The 22,486-nt window shown below is 43.7% G+C and overlaps 1 protein-coding gene across 2 annotated transcripts in view; it reads right to left on the reverse strand.

Moving 5' to 3' along the window:
* The window catches only part of zc3h3 (zinc finger CCCH-type containing 3), a 315,450-nt gene that overhangs the window by 63,723 nt on the left and 229,241 nt on the right, over positions 1-22,486 (reverse strand). For both annotated transcript variants that reach the window (XM_038808835.1, XM_038808836.1), the window contains exon 9: positions 16,468-16,599. In XM_038808835.1, the coding sequence (XP_038664763.1) occupies positions 16,468-16,599 (132 nt within the window). The remainder of the gene's footprint in view (positions 1-16,467; positions 16,600-22,486) is intronic.

Below are 22,486 nucleotides of genomic sequence, written 5' to 3' on the forward strand. Positions count from 1 at the left end.
AAAAAGGCGAGGTAGTTTTCGATACGCCATGCAATCAAGTGATTTATCTCCCTCCTGTAGTCTGATTCGTCGTTGTTTGAGATACGCCCCACCAGTCGTATCATCCGCAAACTTATAGATTGAGTTGGAGTTAAATCTTGCCACACAGTCATGTGGGTATAGAGAGTGCAGTAAAGGACTGAGCACACATCCTTGCGGGGCTCCGATGTTGAGGACTATCGTGAAGGAGGTGCTGTTACCTATCCTGACAGATTGTGGTCTGTTGGTGAGTTGTCAAAGTTAACGGAGTAAAATAGGTCAAAATGCCTCTCACTTCAATTAAAATTCTAACATGTACTTCCTCATTCAAAGTGCGGGGTCGAATGGAAAGGTTTCTAAGGGCACGATTCTCCCCAAAAACTTCTAAGTTAATTTGTGTCGGGTTTTTCAGGGAGATTCCCACCGACTCTGCCAGCGGGTTACCCACTGCTATTCAATGACACTTAGTGGACTGCATTCTCCAATCGCCAAAATCGCGTTCGCCAGATGAAAATGAAAATCGCTTATTGTCACGAGTAGGCTTCAATGAAGTTACTGTGAAAAGCCCCTAGTCGCCACATTCCGGCACCTGTTCGGGGAGGCTGTTACGGGAATCGAACCGTGCTACTGGCCTGCGTTGGTCTGCTTTCAAAGCCAGCGATTTAGCCCAGTGTGCTAAACAACCCCTGCCGGAGAATCCCCTTTTACAGCGGAATCGGGGGTGGTGCTGTTTTTGCGATGTTCTGCCGCCTCAAAAACGGCATAGTATGGATGGCCTCAGGACGTCATCTGAGGCCCACCCACGATGCTCCGCCTCAGATGGGCCGAGTCCCCAACGGCGTGGGACATCTCGCATGGCGGCTGTGGGCTGAGTTCAGCGCCGCGATAGTCGGGGGAGGGGAAATTGGAAAACCCAGCCTAGTCACGTTTTTGTGCCCCGGGGACTTTCTCACCGGTTTAGTCCACACTTGGAGGGCGGGATTCTCTGATCCTGAGGCTAAGTGTTGACGCCGTCGTAAACGCTGTTGTGAAATACGACGGCGTCAACATTCCCACAGGATCAGCGATTCTGACCCCTACAGGGGGCCAGCATGGCACTGGAGCGACCCATGTCACTCCGGCTGCTGATCCCAGCATCAGATGGGCGCCGTGGGTCTGCGCATGCGCAGTGGGACTAGTGGCAATGCGTCCATGCGCTGTGGGACTAGCGCGATTGTGCGCATGCGCGGTAGCTCCCTTCTCTGTGCCGGCCCTGACGCAACATGTCGTAGGGCGACAGGGGCCAGTGAAGAGCAAAAGAGGTCCCTAGCCCGAGAGGCCGGCTCTCCTATAGGTAGGTCCCGATCGCTGGCCCGGCCTGGGCTGAGAGAATCCCGCCCAGAATTTCTTTCAGCACTGGGGAGCTGAACGGAGAGATCGGGCCACTATTTCGATAGGGTGCCCGATCTCGAAGTGAGCTTGTGGATCCCCCACACCCTCTACCCATGGTCAATGTCACTCCACATACAGACACTACCATACACCCTCCAAGTAAGGATATCCTACCATGGGGTCACTGGGAGTCCCCACTCTTCAGGCACCTCCAAGGCCCATTACAGCAACATCTCTCTTCCAGGACCTCCACACATCACCTCTCCAACCTCTCATGAAGCCCCTGCTTACCTGCCCTGCACTCCCCCACCCTTTAACCCCGCCCCATCTTCGTTTTGTGGGCATGGCACTCATGCACTGCCATCCTGGCATCCAGGCAGTGCTCCCGCTAGCTTGGCAGTGCCACCCAGACACCTTGAAAGTACCAGGGTGGCAGTGTCAAAGTGCCACCTGCGCAGTGCCAAGGAACCCACATTCCAGGGGACAGCCAGGGAGCCACCCTGCACTTAACCTGACCACCCAGGGGTCTCCGATAGCCCGGGAGACCCCACCGGGGATGCTGTTCTGCCTGGTCCACGTTTGTGTGGACCAGCACTGATCGGCGCGAGTAGATCATAAGTAGGTTTACTACCTACTTCCGGGAGCGCCATTTGGTTACGCCTATTTGGGGCGGAGTCCTGACCAACGTCTCGCGGGACTTCAGAGAATCCCGTGAGGCACGGAGGATGTCAGGAGGCTCACTGGAAACCTCTCCCAGCATTCAATGGCCACGTTGCTCTCTCCCTTGAGCACACTACGGCCACAGAATCGCACCCTTCAAATTATTTTCATCGCTGGGTAGCTGAACTGCTGGGGAGACCGGCACCTCAGAGATCGAGCTGCCATTTTGATAGGGTGCTCTGATCTCTTAAGTGAGCTTGTGGATCCCTCACTGACACCACCTATGGGAAATGTCGACCCCACACCACAAGCATCACCCCACACCACTCCCAAATGAGGACACCCCACTATAGGGTCACTGGGGGGGCTCCCTTTTCAGGTTCCCCACGCTCCCTTACAGCCTCCCCCTTCCAGGACCCTCCGCCCAAACCCCCAGAGGCCCTTTCTTACCTATTCTGCATCCCTCCCACCCTTTATACCCTCTCCCACCCTCCTTTCATGGACATGGCCCCTCCGGCCCTGACCCTTGGCAGTGCCACACTGGCACCGCCAACCAGGCAGTGCTAGGCTGGCAGTGCTAAGGTGCCTACATTCCAGGGGAGGGCCAGGGGCCACACTGCCCTTTCCCTGACCATGCAGGGTCCTGGGAGATCCCTGGGTGCCGTTCATCTGGTCCACCTTTGTGTGGAAACATATTTAAACATAAAGAACAGTAGAAGTTTGAAATTCTCTTGCGCAAACAGCAAGTGTGTTAGGGCAATTGTTAATTTTAAATCGGATAGTTTTGTTAGTGAAAGGTGTGACGGGATATGGGCCAAAGGTCAAAATGTGGAATTAAGTTGCAGATAAGCCATGATTTCACTGAATGTCTCAAGAGGCTAAACAGCCTGCTTCTGATACCTATGAATGATGGGATATTTTTGAAACATTATTAGCTGAAATCTTATTGATGAGCTGTGGTGATTTATGCAAAAAAACAAAATCCTGGAAGTTACAGACTAGATTCTGAAAGTTAATGTACAAAATATTAGATACCCAAAGGAGAACTACAACATAGAAATTAAAGGGATAATACAGAAAGCAATAAATCCTCAAGTATGAAGAAATAGTCTGGTGAAGGAGTTGACTTAATCATAGCTCTTGGATGATGGCAAAATACTGTGCATCTTTAAAAATAGTCAAAGGGACTGTTTTGAAAATTACAGATTGAAATTCAATTGAGGGGTCCAGGTGATTTATATGTAGGACCGTATATATATGCCAGTGTGAGATACAGGCTAGGATATAATACTAAGGCTGCAGCAGTTTACATACTTGGCAGTGAGTTACAGGTTGGAACTTACTCATGTGATTCCTTTACTGTTGCTCGGTCAAAATCTCGGAACTCCCTCCCTAACAGCACTGTTGGTGCACCTACATCACACGGATCGCAGCGGTCACCACACGGACTGCAGTGGTCACTATACGGATTGCAGTGGTCACGACATGGATTGCAGTGGTTGAAGAAGGCAGCTCACCACCACCTTCTCGAGGGCAATTAGGGATGGACAATAAATGCTGGTCTAGCCAGTGACGCCTGCATCCCAAGAATGAATAAAAGTTTAGCTATCATCAAAGCCACAAATTTATGAAAACTGATTTAGCCAATGTCAGTTTTTAATCCATATAGTGATGGAATTGCTGCTGTGAATTTGGAATTCAATTCAATTCTTTGATTCTATATAAACATAAATTAGAGGCCTGGACAAAGAAATCTCACAATCATCATCAGGCTGAAGCCTTGAAATTATTGCCTGGATATTTTTATAAAACACAGTAAATGAAGGTTATTTTGTTTCAGTTTAAGGATCTCTCAACAAGATGGCCAGCTGCCTCTGCATCTCACCAATATAAACGTGACAACATCCACGATAAAGCTTAATAACGGAATGACAATCACTGAAATGAAATGCTGGAAATACTGAGCAGGTCTGGCAACATCTGTGGAGAGTTAACTTGGCAAGTTAATGACCTTCAATCATGGGTTCTGAGGAAAAATCATTGACCTGAAATACTGGGTTGGATTTCCCAGCAATGGCCGAGACCCTGACGTTGGACCATACGGTCCTGAGCCAACCCATGTCATCAGTGCACCTGCCAGTCCATCCTCCTGGGAAGCAGTCTCCTAACTGGCCATTTTGTGCTCGCTGCTCAGAGTTTTGCAGTGATTTCAAGCTGACAACTCCACTGGGATAGGTGGATGGTGCCAAAGCCGCGAGCCAAATGTGAGGGGACCTCAGCATGGAGACCTCCTCAGCTGACTGACTAAAGTTAGTAATTCAGGAGTCTCGAGTCCAGTATGGCCATTGGGTTGGAGGGGAACACCCCCGCACTCCAATTCATGGATGAGGCTGTGTTGTCAAAATATCGATTCCACTCCCAGTACACCTGCCCATCTCCAATCCTGTTTTGCCAAAATGCTAGTCTATCATCTAATTTCCACGTAGGGACTTTGTTAATCTAACTGCCGACTGCCTCTCCAAGCTTTATGGGGCAGCAGGGTAGCATGGTGGTTAGCATAAATGCTTCACAGCTCCAGGGTCCCAGGTTCGATTCCCGGCTGGGTCACTGTCTGTGTGGAGTCTGCACGTCCTCCCCCTGTGTGCGTGGGTTTCCTCCGGGTGCTCCGGTTTCCTCCCACAGTCCAAAGATGTGCGGGTTAGGTGGATTGGCCATGCTAAATTGCCCGTAGTGTCCTAATAAAAGTAAGGTTAAGGGGGGTTGTTGGGTTACGGGTATAGGGTGGATACGTGGGTTTGAGTAGGGTGATCATGGCTCGGCACAACATTGAGGGCCGAAGGGCCTGTTCTGTGCTGTACTGTTCTATGTTCTTTTACCCATGCAAAATATCATGAACACATCCACATTAACAAAGTACAACACTCACCATTATCACCCCATTAACCTTTTCATCCTTGCAAGCTATAACACCTTCATTTCAAAATTCATAACCTTAACATAGCCGCACATCACCCCTACCTTTATTCCCTTATGTTCAGTTTTGTTCTCCACCTAACCTTTTGCTCCCTGTGCTGCACGATTGACACCCATCCATTCAGTCCATCTCCCGTTCCCTCCACCTTCTCCCTTCAAATTCTGACAGTGCATTATTTTGGTCACCCTAATTTCTCCTATCCTCTCCCTTACCCCATGTTTTACAACTACCAAGTTATTTTCTTCCATCTTGTGGAAATATCGGAGACATCATCCTAAATATGAGGATCACATTATAAATGCATAGCCGCTATTGTCAATTTGACTTGGACATGACAAATTGAATTTGATTGCAGCATATTTGGGAGGGATGAGGAAAATGCTTGTATTTACACCCAAGAAGAAACAAGACAAAACCTACTTTTTAATGTTTTTTAAAAAACCTCTGGGATGTGGGTCTTTCACATGTGGAGCTCAGGCTCCAGCAGATTAAGTTATTTTGGCCTAGTAATATGGCATAAAAGGTCAAGGGCAGCAACTGGGATCAGCTTCCCAATAACAATTACATTGAGTGCAGCTAAACATAATATACAGTACTGCAAATTGTGAGGTAGCACATTTAATTTCAACTTTAAAATTGTGTACATCAAGAAGGGCAAAGGTAAAAGGGGCAAGGGTTGAGACTAATGTGATTCATAGAATTTACAGTGCAGGAGGCCATTCGGCCCATTGAGTCTGCACCGGCTCTTTGAAAGAGCATCCCTACCCAAGGTTAACACCTCCACCCTATCCCCATAACCCAGTAACCCCACCCAACACTAAGGGCAATTTTGCACACTAAGGGCAATTTAGCATGGCCAATCCAACTTACCTGCACATCTTTGGACTGTGGGAGGAAACCGGAGCACCCGGAGGAAACCCACGCACACACGGGGAGAACGTGCAGACTCCACACAGACAGTGACCCAAGCCGGGAATCGAACCTGGGACCCTGGAGTGGGGAAGCAATTATGCTAACCACCATGCTACCGTGCTGCCCGTGTCTGCCTGTTATGAGCTAGGAATGTTTCCGGTTCAGTCCCTGATCGGCTAAGTCTGTTGATATGAACGGATTTGATAATAGTGTCACAACATTCAGCCTCAACATCTTTAGTTATGGAGTTGGGGTGGACGCCTGCAAGCACACATGTATGTCATGTGAGGAAAGTACTGAAACCCTTCAGGGTCCTAAAACATGCTGACATTCATACACAGCTCAGTCATGAGGAGGTGGTAGTGGAAGTTTGTCAGTATCATTAAATTTGAGTCAATATCATTAGTGGATGAGAAAATAATGTCATAATTCATACAAATAGAAATCAACAGTAATCTTGTATTGTTGAAAAGAGACACATGTTGCCAAAACTTTTTGTTTTGCACTAAACAAGAATGTGTTATTTTTTGCTCTAGATGCTTAAAAGCCATTGCCCTCACAAGCACCAGTGAAATGATACCCGTTATGTTTCCAAGGTGTAAAACCGTCACCATTTTTCCTCTCAATAAGAAAAATTAACTGGACAGTCTGCCACCACTTCTGCTTTTATTGGAGAGTAGCCTTTAGTCCCAAATAGAGCCATCATTCTTTGGCGCATTTAGAGTCATAGAGATTTACAGAAAGAGGTTCTTCGATCCATCATGTCTGCACCAGCCATCAAGCACCTACCTATTCTAATACTATTTTTCAGCACTTGGGTAATAATAATCTTTATTAGTGTCACAAGTAGGCTTACATTAACATTGCAGTGAAGTTACTGTGAAAAGCCCCTCGTTGCCACATTCCGGCGCCAGTTCAGGTACTCACAGGGAGAATTCAAAATGTCCAAATTACCTAACAGCACGTCTTTCAGGAGTTGAGGGAGGAAACCGGAGCACTGAGGAAAACTACACAGACAAGGGAAGAACGTGCAGACTCCACACAGACAGTGACCCAAGCCGGGAATCAAACCCAGGTCCCTTGCACTGTGAGGTAACAGTGCTAACTGCTGTGCTACCGTGCTGCCCAGGGTCAGTAGCCTTGTATGCTATGGCGTTTCAAATGCTCATCTAAATGCTTTATAAATGTTTGGGAGGCTTCAGCATCTACCACCCTTTCAGGCAGTGAGTTCCAGATTTCCACCACCCTTTGGGTGAAATAGCTTTTCCTCAAATCTCCTCTAAATCCCATGTTCATTAACTTAAATCTATGCTCCTTGGTTATTGACTTCTGGACTAGGGGGAAAAATTCTTCCCATCTACCCTATCTATGTCACTCATAACTTTGTACATCTCAATCCGCCTTCTCGGCTCTAAGATGAACAATCCTGGCCAAACCAGCCTCTCTTCACAGCTGAAATGCTCCTGATCAGGTAACATCCTGGTGAATCTCCTCTGCACCCTTTCTAGCCCAATCACAATCTTCTTAGTGTGGTGACCATAACTGCACACAGCACTCTGGCTGTGGCCTAATATGCTTTTTATACAGTTCCATCATGACCTCCCTGCTCTTATATTCTATGCCTTGGCAAATAAAGGTAGGTATCCCATATGCCTTTTTAACCAGGGTCTACTGGTCCTGCTATCTTCAGGGATCTATGGATATGCACTCCAAGGTCCCTCTGGCCCTCTGTACTTCCTGATATTCTACTGTTCATTGTGTATTCCCTTGCCTTGTTTGTCCTCCCAAAATGCATCACCATACACTTTTCAGGGTTAAATTCCATTTACCACTGTTCTGCCCATCTGACCAGCACATCTATATTGTCCTGCAATCTAAGGCTTTCTTCCTCGCTATTTACCATACCAATATTCATGTCATCTGTGAACTTTCTGATCATATCTCCCACATTCCCATCTGGATCATTATGTACACTACAAACAGCAAGGGACCCAGCAAAGATCCCTGTGAAACACCACTGGACACAGGGCTTGCAGTCACATAAATAGCCTTCGACTAACACCGTTTCCTGCCATTAAGCCACCAGTGGTCACTGTGCCTTCAGTCGCCGAAGCCCTCAGTTCCTAAATCTCTCCCACTTTTCTCTCCTTCAAGGCTCTCCTTCAAATCCACCTCCAACCAGATTTTTGGTCACACCCTAATTTTTTAAAATTTCATTCAGGTAGCGTTGGAGCCACTGGCTGGGCCAGCATTTATTCCCCATCCCTAATTACTCTTAGGGAAGCAGTTAAGAGTCAACCACATTGCTATGCGTCTGGAGTCAAATGCAAGCCAGACCAGGTAAGGATGGAAGATTTCCATCCCTCAAGGGCATTAGCGAACCAGGTGGATTTTTACAACAATCGACAATGGTGTCATGGTTCATCATTAGACTTTTAATTCCATTTTATTTGATTTATATTTCACCATCTGCCATGGTGGGATTCAAACTTGGGATCCCTGAGCATTAGCCTGGATTACTACTAATCCAATGACAACACTACAGCCTCCTCCAAAATATCGCCTTATGTAGCTTGTTAACAAACTTAGTCTGATAATAGTCCTAGCACGTTTAGCTTCATTAAAGATCCTCCATGAATCTAAATGGTTGTTATTTTGTAAAGAAAGCAAGTGCAATTTCCTCTTCCAGTTTTCTTACCTCAGGGAAAACCACCTTCCTCATCCTCTTGAGGTGAGAAGAAAGCTCTTCACTCAGAGGGTGATGAACCTGTGGAATTCTTTACCACAAAAGGTTGTGGAGGCAAAGTCACTTAATATATCTAAGGAAGAAACAGATCAATTTCTACACTCTAAAGGCGCCATGGGATATGGGGAGCGCATGTGAGTATGGTATTGAGATAGACGATTAGCCATGATCATACTGAATGGCAGAGCAGGCTCGAAGGGTCAACTTACCTATGCCTGCTCCTATTTTCTATGTTGCTTTCCCATTGCAACTTTAAAAAAAAATTCATTCATGGGATGTGGTGTCGTTGACCAGCCAGCATTTATTGTCCATCCCTAATTGCCTTTGAACTGGTGGCCATTTCAGAGGGCATTTAAGAGGCAACCAACCACATTACTATGTGTCTGGAGTCAAGTACAGGCCAGAGCAGGTAGGAAGAAAAGATTTCCTTCCGTAAAATGACATGAGTGAATCTGATGTTTTTTTTCGACAATTGCCAATGGTTTCATCACGAGATTTTTAATTCCAGATTTTATTGAATTCATATTCCACCACTTGCCATGGGGAGATTCAAACTCGGGACACCAGAGAATTACTCTAGGTCTCTGGATTACTAGTCCAGTGGCAATACCACTGTAGAGTGAAATAATCTGCACTCTGCATGACATCCGAGACTAAGGATGAACATCAACATGAGAGCCAGTCTTTAAACCTAGGACTCTCAAGCTGGAAATCTATACTAAACGATACTATATTAGAGATTGTTAAAGCACTTGACATCAATTATAAGATTTCATTCAATTAAGAACCAACTTTGCAAATTCAGTGTCCCACATTTTTAATAAAGCAGTGTGTAAAATGTAGATAAGATCACTCTTTATGCTACTGTTACAATTGAAAACCTATTTAACAAATTGCACCCATTAAAGAAGTCTATCACCTCGATGATTATCTGTGTAAATCCTTGCTCATTCTAAGAGGTATCTATTCATATTTAACTAATGGATTTCACTAATCCACTTTCAGTCCCATATCTTCTGTCAGCTGCTTGTGAAAGAGCATTTTTTTATGGGTTTTTTTTTCCTCCATATCTCACCCTTCTGACTTATCACCAGTCTCTTTCTGTCAGGTTGCAGTTGTGGCCTGATGCTTGATTGATGGTGCGTATTACAGCATAAGGCAAGTCCCTCAACAGGTTTCTAATTCTCCTAACCCCACGAAGACAGAGCAGTCAAGCTTCAAGTTCTTTCTTTCCGATAGCATGTCGCTTTTTAAAAAATCATAGAGGTGGAATCCTGTATGGAGGTAAAACTGATTGTTTTTGGGTGGTTCTCAAATTAAACTGGAAAGAAAAAACATGCAATGGAAATACACAAGTCAGTCATCATCTGAAAATATATGAAACTTTTTGGTGGGGATAAAAAGCTCATGCTCAAGGGTCTCTACTCCAGCCTTTGACCAATTTCTTTCAGAGGATGTGTGAATTTCCAATTTTTAAACTTTCCTAATTTCTGATTTCACATTTTCACCTATACAAGATAATATTTACACATGTGGGGCACAGAAATTACTCTTAGTCGAGAGCAATCAGCACTAAGTTGGCTGTCCTACTGAGAAGGAGGCCTTGTAGATCGCTATGGTGAGAAGCTGAAATGCCACTTTGTATTAAAGCGTGCTCCTCTGAAGTTGGAAATGAAGTCACACTGCAGGGAAAAGTTGCAATGAATTTGACCCAAGATTGCTGGGCAGCTCAACAGATCGACAAGTGGATAAAATTTTAATTTCCAGGAACAATCTCTTTCCTTCTATTCCATTCTCCCATCCCCTTTCTTCTTTCCCAAAAAGAGGATAATAATGACTGTACATGCTAATATGGGTAATTCAGAAAGGGTTCCCATTAAATGGAATTCTTTTGAAATAGCAGCACATTTACACTATCGGACATAATCTAATGGAAACGTTTCTAAGTGTCATTTGTGGTGGGTTTTGCTGGATATTTCCTGCTGGCTCTGTCAGCATGTTCTACACGCTATCTAACCACACTTAGTCACTTTTTGGGGGACCCTGGGGAGTTTCTCCCTGGTCAAGCCTCTACTTCGAATTATTTATTACCTTCACTGTCGCTGGGTCAAAATCCTGGAACTCTCTCCCTCATACCACAGTGGTGTGTCTCCACCACATGGATGTAACAGTTCAAGAAGGCAGCTCACCGCTACCTTCTTAAGGGCAATTAGGGATGGGCAACAAATGGTCGCCTAGTTAGCGAAGCCCATATCCCAAAAAAATGAATTAAACCCTCCCCCACCATGACAGAGACCCGTCTCCTTTCCCACCAAATCAGAGACCCGTCTTCCCCTCCCCACCATATCAGAGACCCGTCTCTCCCCCCCACCATATTAGAGAACTGTCTCTTGCCCCACCATATCAGAGACCCGTCTCCTCCCCCCACCATATCAGGTACCCGTCTCCTCCCCCACCATATCAGAGGCCCACTGCCCCCCCCTTATCAGAGATCCGTTCCCTCCCCACCATATCAGAGAATCGTCTGCTCTCCCCCCCCCCCCCCCCAAATTTCCACATCAGTCACCCTGCCTGGAAGCTAAAGAGCAGTCCAGGCAGAAACAGTGAGAAATCACTGATTTATCACTTACCTGCCCTTTACATCTGCTGTCAGAAAGTCAAAGCACATTACAGAGCTTTAAATCCCCTCAGATCCTTTGATCTGCAAGGCTTCTCTTCACTTTCAAAAAGAATTAGCTTTCAGTAGGTTGCAATTGACAGGGTATTTGTTTCTATACAGCCAGATGACTGGATTGTTTGTTTTAATTTCCCTTCACGCTTGAATGCATCCCAAGCACCCTGTTGTGAACCAAACTTCAATATTTATAAGTATTTAGAAGTTGAGCTTTCACTTCTTTTCTTAGCAGAAAGCACTGAACTACATTTGATCAGGAGATCAAGAGCTGTCAATCATAGCTAGATCTTTATAAACACTGCGGTTTACACTTCAGGGATTGCAATTGTTCAAGAGGGCAGCTCAATACCACCATCTTCTCAAGGGCAACTAGGGATGGGCAATGAATGCTAGCCTGGACATTAAAGCCCAACAACCCTTAAAAATTAATAAAAATATTTGTCTGTGTCGCACTTTGAGGTAGCCGGAGGGCTTAAGAGTTGCTATATAAATGCAAGGTGTTTCTTTCAAAACATTTCTGAAGTCACATTCAATAAATACATTTCAATTTGGAAAAGGTAAAGCCTCATTATTTTTGCCAAGAATGCAATTTTATCTTCAAATTAATTATTGGGCTAAAGCTATTCAAATGTCAAGCTCTGATACTACTTTGGCAAACAAACAAAACTTGGGGACAGGACAGGACAGGAATCAACTAAGTTTGGATCAAATAGTTTGTTTCAGAAAGCAGAACTTTGGAAATTAGAGGAAATTTTGGGGAGACTATTACCTCTCCCAATGTCAAATTGATTAATTATACACATATGGATGGTTTTCTAATCCAACAACAATCTGAGCCATAAAAAGAAGGATCCATTAAAAACTCACTCATGCTATATTGTCACTTTGCACAATGCTTGGAAAAGTTGCAGGTGAATCACAGATTGAAAGCATGTCCCAAAACATCCAAGTGAAAAAAAATGTTGTAGAAACTATGAAACCAAAAATGGCCAGAAACACAGCTGAAGTATTATTGCAGGTTTTGACGGGGAGAGTGAAATGGGAACATACACAAGCTTTGTTGCAAAGGGGGAAATGGTGGTCCTGGTGCTAGATAGGATGTAGGATTTGAAGCTACGCTTAAGACACAGAGACACACTGAAAAATGTGATCTACCTCTAACTATCAGGTCCAGAGGAGGCGATGGATATTTACAGACACAATTATAATGGTCAACTACAAAAGAGAGATGAACCAAAATTAGGAAAGCCTCGTCTGTGACGTACTGATCGGGCTCAATTAATTTCTGCAAATATATGTATGCTCTTAGTCATGATTCTTAAACAAAAGTTATTGCATTAAACACACTGGGAAGGATATTCCACCTCCATTTTGGCGGGTGGAAATGGTGATGGAAGCGGAGAATTGAGGGGGCGCCCCAAAACAACGTTCACATCGGCGGGATTTCATCGTCAATTGTTCCTGCCAATGATATAATGAGGCTACCGCATGAAAGGTAGCCAAGTCCATTACCATACATTTAAATATATTAATTAATATATACCCCCCCACCCAATGTATGTTTTTTCCACGCCAGTGGGGTTTACAATCGGTCCTGATAAATGGGGACCTGGCAAACAGTCGCTGCCAGGAGCACACAGGTAACGACAGGGTTGAGAGGTCATGCTCAGACAGTACCCTGGCCGTTGCATTTATGTTTCAAAGTGCTTCAAAATTTAGCAGGAAAAAATGCCATGGCAGTTGGCAGGCTACCCTTTGCTTTTCCTGCCCGAGACAATGCTTTGAAAAAAAAAATCATAAAACTACCCACAGCTTCAGCGATACAGGAAAGGTGAAATGAGGTCCTGTGCCTGGAGCGGCTTTGTGGAATATAATTTAGAGTCATAGATGTTTATTTCTTATGTAGGATGGAGATAGCTATAAAATCTTTACTAGTGTCACAAGTAGGCTTGCATTAACACTGCAATGAAGTTACTGTGAAAATCCCCAAGCCGCCACATTATGGCGCCTGCTCGGGAACACTGAGGGAGAATTCAGAATGTCCAAATCACCTGTTAGCGGAAGAAATTTCTATATGTGTCACAGAATTGATATAAGTAATAATAAAGATGTCTCGAATATTATAGCAGCACAGGTCAAGGTAAAAACCAGTAGGCAAGGGGTTAAAATGTTGAATCTTAAAGAAAAGTCACCGGCACTCGGGATAATTCAATCATCCTCCAGGACATTAGGATAAGAATGGGGACCTACGTTACAGAAACCATGTCTCCAGCTGTAAGAGGTTCACTGTCCAGCCCAGAGCAGGAAATACAAATACATTAACACCCCATCAAGGAGTTCAGGTTAAGGGAAATATGTTGAACAGAATCCAGGAGACTGTAAAGAAGCATTGTATTAGTTGATCGTTTTCCCATTAAAGAGCCCAGAAAATATGCGTACTGATCACCTTGTATTGTTCCGAATGAATCGATGACGCCAAAGCCTACTTGTAACTCTGAAAGAACTTAAAATATATATGCATGTAACTCTGAATATGATCAGAGCTGACTTTTGAGAGCTAAGGGTAGCTGCAGAATTTGTCTCTCCTGTGTGCACACAGCTGTTCCGAATAAACGCAACTTTTACAACTCCACACGGTCGAGAAACGACTCTGACTATTTCTTCCCTCCAACACCACCTAACAAGCACACCTTGTGTGACTTGTGGGAGGAAACCAGAGCACCCTGAGGAAACCCACCTGGACACGGAGAGGACGTGCAGACTCCGCACAGAGAGTGACCAAGCCGGGAATCGAACCCGGGTCCCTGGTGCTGTGAAGCAATGGTGCTAACCACTGTGCTACTGTGCCGCCCCTACATCTGGTACCTTACAATTAACCCTAGCTAAAGATAAACTTTCAGCCCCACCACAGCAGCTACGTTGGACAATAAACACCATTGGTTTCCATCACTGCCAAGTTTTGTTTTATGAAAGAGGGGTGGGGTCACAACTGGAAGAGGGGTCAATTCACCCAGAAGATGAGAAAAATTGGGACCTTTGGGTAGACGTTGGATGTGATTATTTGTTAGTAAAATGGAAGCATACAATTAATACTCTTCACTTGATTCAGAAAATGTTAATTCTCTGGGGTTTCTTGCAGCATTTTAACACCAAACCAGTAATGACAGTCAGCACTTCTGGCGTTATTTAGAGATTACTTAACCTGCTGAAAGCCCAGAGTGGCATTTAGGCTCCTTGGGAAAAGATATACAGGATCAGCGCTTCTGGATATTTATATATATAGCCTCAATCCTCTGGGGCATTGGGGGGGGGGGGGGGTCTACAAAATTATTTTTTCACCACCTTCTATTTCACTGTGTAACTATAAAAATGACAGTCAGCATTTGTATTCCACAATACAGTATATCAAGTAAACACCACAGATGTTTTTCAATACACAAGGGTTAAAATGAGCAATTTCCCCTCTCTCTAACCATCTCAGTGTTAAGGGGTTTGAGGGGGGCAAAAACGGCACTTGTATTGTGTCCTTCACGACTTCAGTTTGTTCTTAATAATATCCAACAATATCTTTGTAGCAACTTAACAGAAGATGTTAATGATAGATCTTTCCAGGCAGTGCAAAGAATGACTCTCCCCAATGCCAGTAAAATAAATGGAAAGACCTCAGATAGAGCAACCCGAAAAAATTACTGTCTAATGACCTGTACCTATCTCAATGAAAAAAATGAAATGAAAATCGCTTATTGTCACGAGTAGGCTTCAATGAAGTTACTGTGAAAAGCCCCTAGTCGCCACATTCCGGCGCCTGTCCAGGGAGGCTGGTACGGGAATCGAACCGTGCTGCTGGCCTGCTTGGTCTGCTTTAAAAGCCAGCGATTTAACCAAGTGAGCTAAACCAGCCCCTCAACAGGCTCAATGCATTAATGTGTGTGCGTGTCTGTTCACAAACATACAATGATTCATGTAGACCAATGTAAAATTCTGAAAAAAATAATTAAGTTGATTTGTATAGATAGGTTCCATAATCACAAACACCATAAAATGTTTATAACCGTATAATATCTTGCAGATTAATACAGAGGTTACATGCTCGGATTAGTTCAAGGATATGCTGGTAGGTTAAGGTCTATTTCATCCCAAAAAAATTGTCTCTGTTTACTGAGATATTGCAGCATTACGCAAGATTGCATACATCTTATCAGCATTTAAGTACGTACATGATTATTGATGCAAAGAGATACAAGGCCTTCCTAGCCTGTTCTATTTAGCAGATATTTAGTGACTTCACCAACCAAGCTCCAAAGTTGTGATAGTAGCACATTTAAAAAGAGTGGTTTGATCACAGATGACTGAGCTGCACTGTCCTTACAGCAGTCGCCTGAAAACAATCACGTTTATTAGGGCAAGTTTAAAGCTGGGTAGTATTTTGACTGCGGGCGAAGGGAGAAGATAAACACAAAAGAAAAAAGGTCACCTGATAATCAACAAGATCAACCACAGTTTCACTCTTGTGGATCGCCATTATCATTTGGATAAGACGATTCAGAGGTTCTATAATGTTAATCCTGCATTATAATCAAGGTTATTCATCATCACCACTTATATTCCATGGAGGATGGAACAAAAGCCAATGCGTTCCACAGGGTATTAAATTACCAGTCAATGCTTGTCATTTCAATAGGAGTGAAGGTTAAATGACTGAAGTAACAGGGAGAGATGAACAGTGCAGTGTGTTGGCATTCTGCTCTTTCATCTTTAGTAACTACATTTGAGTCCAGCATTGACTGACCGGTGTTCCCTTTGAGTCTGCTTGCTCGAAACATTCTACGCTAAATAAGATTCAATCTGATGCACAAAGCTGGGAAGCTTTACTAAGCACCCAAGAACGCGAAGTGAGAGTGTTTGATGTTAGGCACCTATGCCTAAAAAGCATTAACAGCCCTCGTCTGATGAACATTAAATTTATCCCTCCCTACCATACACACAAAATAGAATGGAGAACTGTTACAGAACATTTTGATAAGGGGCCTCCTCTTAAAAGGCACAAACCAAAGCTACGAGTAATGAAACAGTACAGTCAGTAAACTTTCCTTTCTATTCGCTTTAATGTACCTTTTCTCCCAGTGGGCAGTATCCCTTCAGGAAGTCTCGGCAAACTTCAGCCTTCCTAGACACATACACGTGGCTGTAGGGACAGTTGTTGTTGCTGCAGATCCCTCGGAGGTAGTAAGAGCAAACTGGCATCTACAATGCAAGCAGAAAATAACATTGAACTTTCGGAGTCAGGCTTTCCAATTGCTGATCAATGAAAACAGAATAAATCACAAACGTTCATCTGCACAGGACTGGCCAACTAGTTCAATTTCAAGTGCTACTTTCTTTTTAAAGTACAAACTTGCATTTTCAATTGTTTCTCAGTTTCCTTTAAATGAATGCTGTCCCTTAGGATCTGAAAGTTGTAATTTTTTATTGAACATCTGCATAGATGCATTATCCACCAACCAACAATTTCATGTCCTTGCCATAATCTGTTTACTGGAATGCAGGTAGTCTGGTGCTACACTCAATCAATTTGGTTCTGTGGAACATAGAACTGAGCTTTTACAGATTTAAGTGCATATTAGTAATGCTGCGTTCAAAGTGTTCTGGGATCATTGCATTCTTATTATCTGGTATAGATCATCTACTGCCTTGCTTTGATACCCAACTGTAGAGGACCAATTTCATGGAGAGTAAATAGTAAAAGATTCCATGTCCACAATTCATGTCTCTATAAAAGTTACAGTCTAGTAAATGTATCCCACATTTAGCACTCGCAATGTTTTCCTAAAGATGGCATATTAAACAAAAATGTATCAAACAAAATCGGCTTTCCCGTAAGAAACTATGGAATAGGGGAGGGTTATGATCCTAGCCGTTAATTATTACATTAAAAGTCTATTGGCTGCCTTGAACCAAACTCGCCTAAAATTCCTCATCAACTTTTCATAACTTACTCATTCTTTCAACTTACCTCTTCCTTGCTGCGTTCTGCCTCCTGACACATCTGGACAGGCAGCTAATGGGATGGTCAGGGAGAAGTGATGAACGGGAGGGTCGGGGAGGGGCATAGGAGGCAGGGAGTAGCAGTTCTAAAAGAAAAATACTGAATCTGCTCAGTGCATTTACAAATGTACTAAAATGAAAACATCATATTAGAACTGCTGAAAAAACAGGGGATACCTATATAATAATTATCCAAAACTTCCAAAGCACAAAGGGTCAAACATAGTAATCCTAATCCTGGAACCATTAATGTTCAATCAAAAATGTTCTCGATCTCAAAAAGAGCTACCCCATTAAAAAGGGAAATCAGGAAGTACTTTCTTACATAAAGAGTAGCAGAATTCTTGAATTCCCACCCCCAAAAGAATGTGTATGTTGTGTCAATTGTAATTTAAGACCAAAGAGCTAAACTGTTGAGCCCTGTTCCTACACTTCAATGCAATGCACACAAGGGAGTAATTACTCACTGGAATTTTCAGGAATAAAGATAAGCAGTCAATTATGCCACGTAATGCTGCCTCTTTTCACTCCATCAGAATTTTTGTCCAAGATGAACAAGAACTGTAGGATGAGTGCACTTTTCTCTGATGTCCAAAATTACAAATAAGCTTAACAAAGGCCAAGTAATAATTTAATACCCATTACAATGCCGAAGATGTAACTGCATGATTAAGAAAATGTTTAAACGGTTTGTATTCACAGCAGTGAACAATTTTTAGTGTCAATCAGAAATTGTTCATACATAGAAGATATGTCAAAGAATGAAACAGACCACGTCTCATCTGCAAAATCTTGCAATACCGTTTAGAAAAGGTAATCTTGAAAAAGAGGGTGAGAAAACTTGCAGGGAAATCTGCAGCACAGTGACTTCCTGAATATAATAATAATCACTTACTGTCACAAGGTAGAAGAGATCTGATCAAGGGAAGACGTTCTCTTCATATTTTTCCTCCTTCAATATTTCCTAGTGAGGGAGTTAAGTATTGCTGGAAATGGTTCCAGGACAGTAGCTTTGTGATAGTTCATCAACTGACCCTTCGCATTTCTGAATCGGAGCAGCAAATACTTGCAGGTCATGTAAAACAAGTTGTGAGAGTGCAAGTATGATTCTGTGTACAGGCATACATACATACATACACCATGGGTGGCATGGTGGTTAGCACTGCTGCCTCACAGCACCAAGGACCCGGGTTTGATTCCGGTCTTGGGTGACGGACTATGTGGAGTTTGCACGGAGGAAACTCTGCATGAGTTTCCTCCGGATGCTCCGTTTTCATCCCACAGTCCAAAGGATGTGCAGGTTAAGTGGGGTTATGGAGGTGGGGGCAGGGCAGTGGGCCAGAGTAGGGTACTCTTTCAAAGGGTCGGTGGGTCAAATAGCCTGCTTCTACACTGTAGGGATTCTATACGAATACGAGTCTTCACCAAATTTTCCCGTTCCTAGCCCTGCTGAGATCAGCTATAAATTTCCCCCCAAAGTTATACTTTATTCCTAAAATTTGTAAAGTACACAACAAAACACTGACTTAAAGATTACAGAAAGTGCAATAAAATTCAACTCATCTCCACTCTTAGATGTCTCAATTATAATACTCTTGGTGTTTACAATATACATTCCATGTCAGGCATAGGGCTGGAGTGTAAAAACATTTCAATGTTGAAAATTATTAAGCCACTAAATACATACTTTGGTTCAGTCTTCACAAATAAGGACACAAATAATATACCCAGAAATGTTGGGGAATGCAGGGGTTAGTGAGAGGGAGGAACTGAAGGAGATCAATATTAGTAGAAAAATGGTGTTGAAAAAATTGATGGGATTGAAGGCTAATAAATCCCAAGAGCCTGATAATCTATATCTCAGTGTACCAAAGGAAGTGGCTCTAGAAATAGCGGCTGTATTGGTGGTCATCTTCCAGGATTCTATAGACTCTGGAACAGTTCCTACAAATTGGAGGGTAACTAATGTAACTCCACGATTTAAAAAAGGAGATAGAGAGAAAGCAGGGAATTTTAGATCAGCAAGCCTGAAGACGGTAAAATTATAGAATCTATTATCAAAGATTTTATAGCTGAATACTTAGAAGACAGTCGCAGGATCAGACAGAGTCAGCATGAATTTATGAAGGGGAAATCGTGCTTGACAAATCTACTGAATTCTTCGAGGATGTAACTAGTAAAGTTAATGAGGGGGCCAGAGGATGTGGTTTATCTGGACTTTTGAGAAGGCTTTTGACAAAGTCCCTCAAAGCGTTCAGCATGTAAAATTAAAGCACATGGGATTAGAGTTAGTACATTGGGATGGGCAGAAAACAGGTTGGCAGACAGGAAAAAAAAAAGAGTAGGAATTAACGGGTCTGTTTCAAATTGGCAGGCAGTGACTGCAGGGATCAATGCTGGGACCCCAGCAATTCATAATGTATACTGCTGATTTAGATGAGGGAAAAAAGTGTAAATTTGCAGATGCAAATTCCAGAATTCCAGAAAACTTCTTATAAAATTCCATAGGATATCCATCCGTACTGTAGTGTGATCCTTCATTACAATGCAAGGAGACAGCAGTAATGAGTATATTTTCTTCTGGAAGGCCAATGATGGGCTGTCTATTCCAGTGTCACCAACCAGATGGACAATATTACAGTTGGTACACGCCTGGCTCTTGATTGATGTCTCTTCCGAGCAACACTTCCATCCATTCCCACCTAACAGTAAGAACTCCTTGCAATCCCTCCATTTATTGAGTTACATTAGCCATGCAAGGCTAAATGGCGCATCTGTACTGCTCTATGGTTTTCCCATAATAAAAATCCGGCTGTTCAAGGCAATTCTCTGGGTAGGAAAATTTCCCCAACTCCGTGCTCCAGCCTTGGGAACGAAAATCCAGGCCAGTCTGCACTAGTTGAGTTGCTAGTTAATTTTCAGTCTTTAAACTTCCCAAGTACAAATTTATTTATTTGACAACACAAGCATTTACAACAAGTCTTTAGGATGTTCCCGTGATAGGAATTCCAGAAACTGTTTAATTAACCCTTTAGGAAAGGCTTCTCATGCAACCAACCAAAAAAAATGGAGAAAAATTTTAATTTCAATTTAAGAACATAAGAAATGAGACCAGGAATAGGCCAAGTTGGCCGGGTTTCTGGGTACAAATTGAATATGGGTAAAATTGAGGTGTTTGTGATCCAGACGAGGGGACAGGATAGGAGAATGGAGGAGCTGCCGTTCAGAGTGGTGGGAGGGAGTTTCCGTTATTTGGGAATTCAGGTGGTACGGGGATGGGAGCAGCTACATAAGTTAAATTCGACCCGGCTAGTTGAACAAATGAAGTAGGACTTCCGGAGGTGAGACATGCTCCCACTGTCACTGGCGGGGAGGTTACAGACTGTGAAATTGACGGTCCTCCCGAGATTTTTATTTGTTTTCCAGTGCCTCCCTATTTTTATACCAAAGGCCTTTTTTAAACGGGTGAATAAGGTGATCTCTAGTTTTGTGTGGGCTGGTAAAACCCACGAGTAAAGAAAATGCTGGTGGAGCAGAGTCGAGGGGTAGGTGGGCTGGCACTGCCGAACTTTAGTAACTACTACTGGGCGGCAAATATAGCCATGATCAGGAAGTGGGTAGTGGGGGGAAGGGGTGGGGGGTGTGTGGGAGCAAGTAGAGGCGGCATCGTATAAGGGCACAAGTTTGGGGGCATTCGTAACAGCTCATCTGTCGTTCTCGCGGCCCGGTACTCCACAAGCTTGGTGGTAGTGGCGGCTCTGGCGCACAGTGCATTATCTCAGCTGCTGGCCTTGTCCCCTCCCTCTGGCCGCACATTACTCTTGCTCACATGCATCTAAGGTACAAATATGCAAACATGCCTTCCCTATTTTGGAGTTTCTGTTTCACGATGCACATATAATAGGAGCAGCAAGAGGCCATTTGTTGCTTTGAGCCTGCGCAGCCATTTATTATGATCATGGCTGATCATCTAACTCAATAGCATGAGCCCACCTTTTCCCCATATCCTTCAACCCCCTTCGCCGCAAGTTTTTTAAAATTACCGTAATTTCCAGACTATAAGCCGCTACTTTTTTCCCTCGCGGCTTATACAACGACGCGGCTTATACAACGACGCGGCTTATTTATGGATTTTTCCCGCTTTCACTAAACCAATGAAATTGCTTAACGGGTTATGGTAAAACAATGTAACTTTTTAGTTTACTGTTTAGATTAAATCGAGCGCGCTCAAACATCCCATCATTCTGATTACGGTAGTCATTTTGTCACCCTCATCATGGCAAAGACACGGAGAAATGCATATGTTGCAGCTTTCAAGTTGAAGGCGATCGATCTGGCTGTTGGAAAAGGAAATAGAGCTGCTGCACTAGAGCTTGGTCTTAATGAGTCGATGATAAGACGTTGGAAACAGCAGCGTGAGGAATTGACTCAGTGCAAAAAGACAACTAAAGCTTTCAGAGGGAAGAAAAGCAGATGGCTCAAACTAGAAAATGAGCTTGAAGACTGGGTCAACATGCAGAGAGCAGACGGCCGAGGTGTTTCAACTGTACAGATCCGACTGAAAGCCAAAACAATCGCCACCGCAATGAAGTTTGAGAATTTTAGAGGTGGACCATCGTGGTGTCTCAGATTTATGAGACATAAAGGCCTGTCCATCAGGGTACGGACGAGTTTGTGTCAGCAGCTCCCTCCCGACTACGAGGAAAAAATTTCAAACTTCCGCAAATTCACTGATGCAAAGATAGCGGAGCATTCCATTGGCCTGCACAATATCATAAATATGGATGAGGTTCCTCTGACGTTTGACCTGCCTCTCACTCGGACAGTCAACAGGAAAGGTGAATCATCCGTCGTGCTGAAAACAACTGGGCATGAAAAAACGCACTTCACCTGTGTTCTGGATTGCTACGTGTTGAAGAGGGCAGCATGAGCTCAGCGGGAAATTTGTCTCCGGATGAAAGTGACGAGAGCGACAATGAAAACAATTCAACATCGGATGAAGCAATTCTGAGGCTATTCAACTCTGACACCGAAGGAGATGACTTCAGTGGTTTCAGTGCACAAGAGGAGGATAGTGACTGTGATC

This window comes from Scyliorhinus canicula, chromosome 10 (genome assembly GCF_902713615.1).
Source record: "Scyliorhinus canicula chromosome 10, sScyCan1.1, whole genome shotgun sequence".
NCBI classification, from domain to species: Eukaryota; Metazoa; Chordata; class Chondrichthyes; order Carcharhiniformes; family Scyliorhinidae; genus Scyliorhinus; species Scyliorhinus canicula.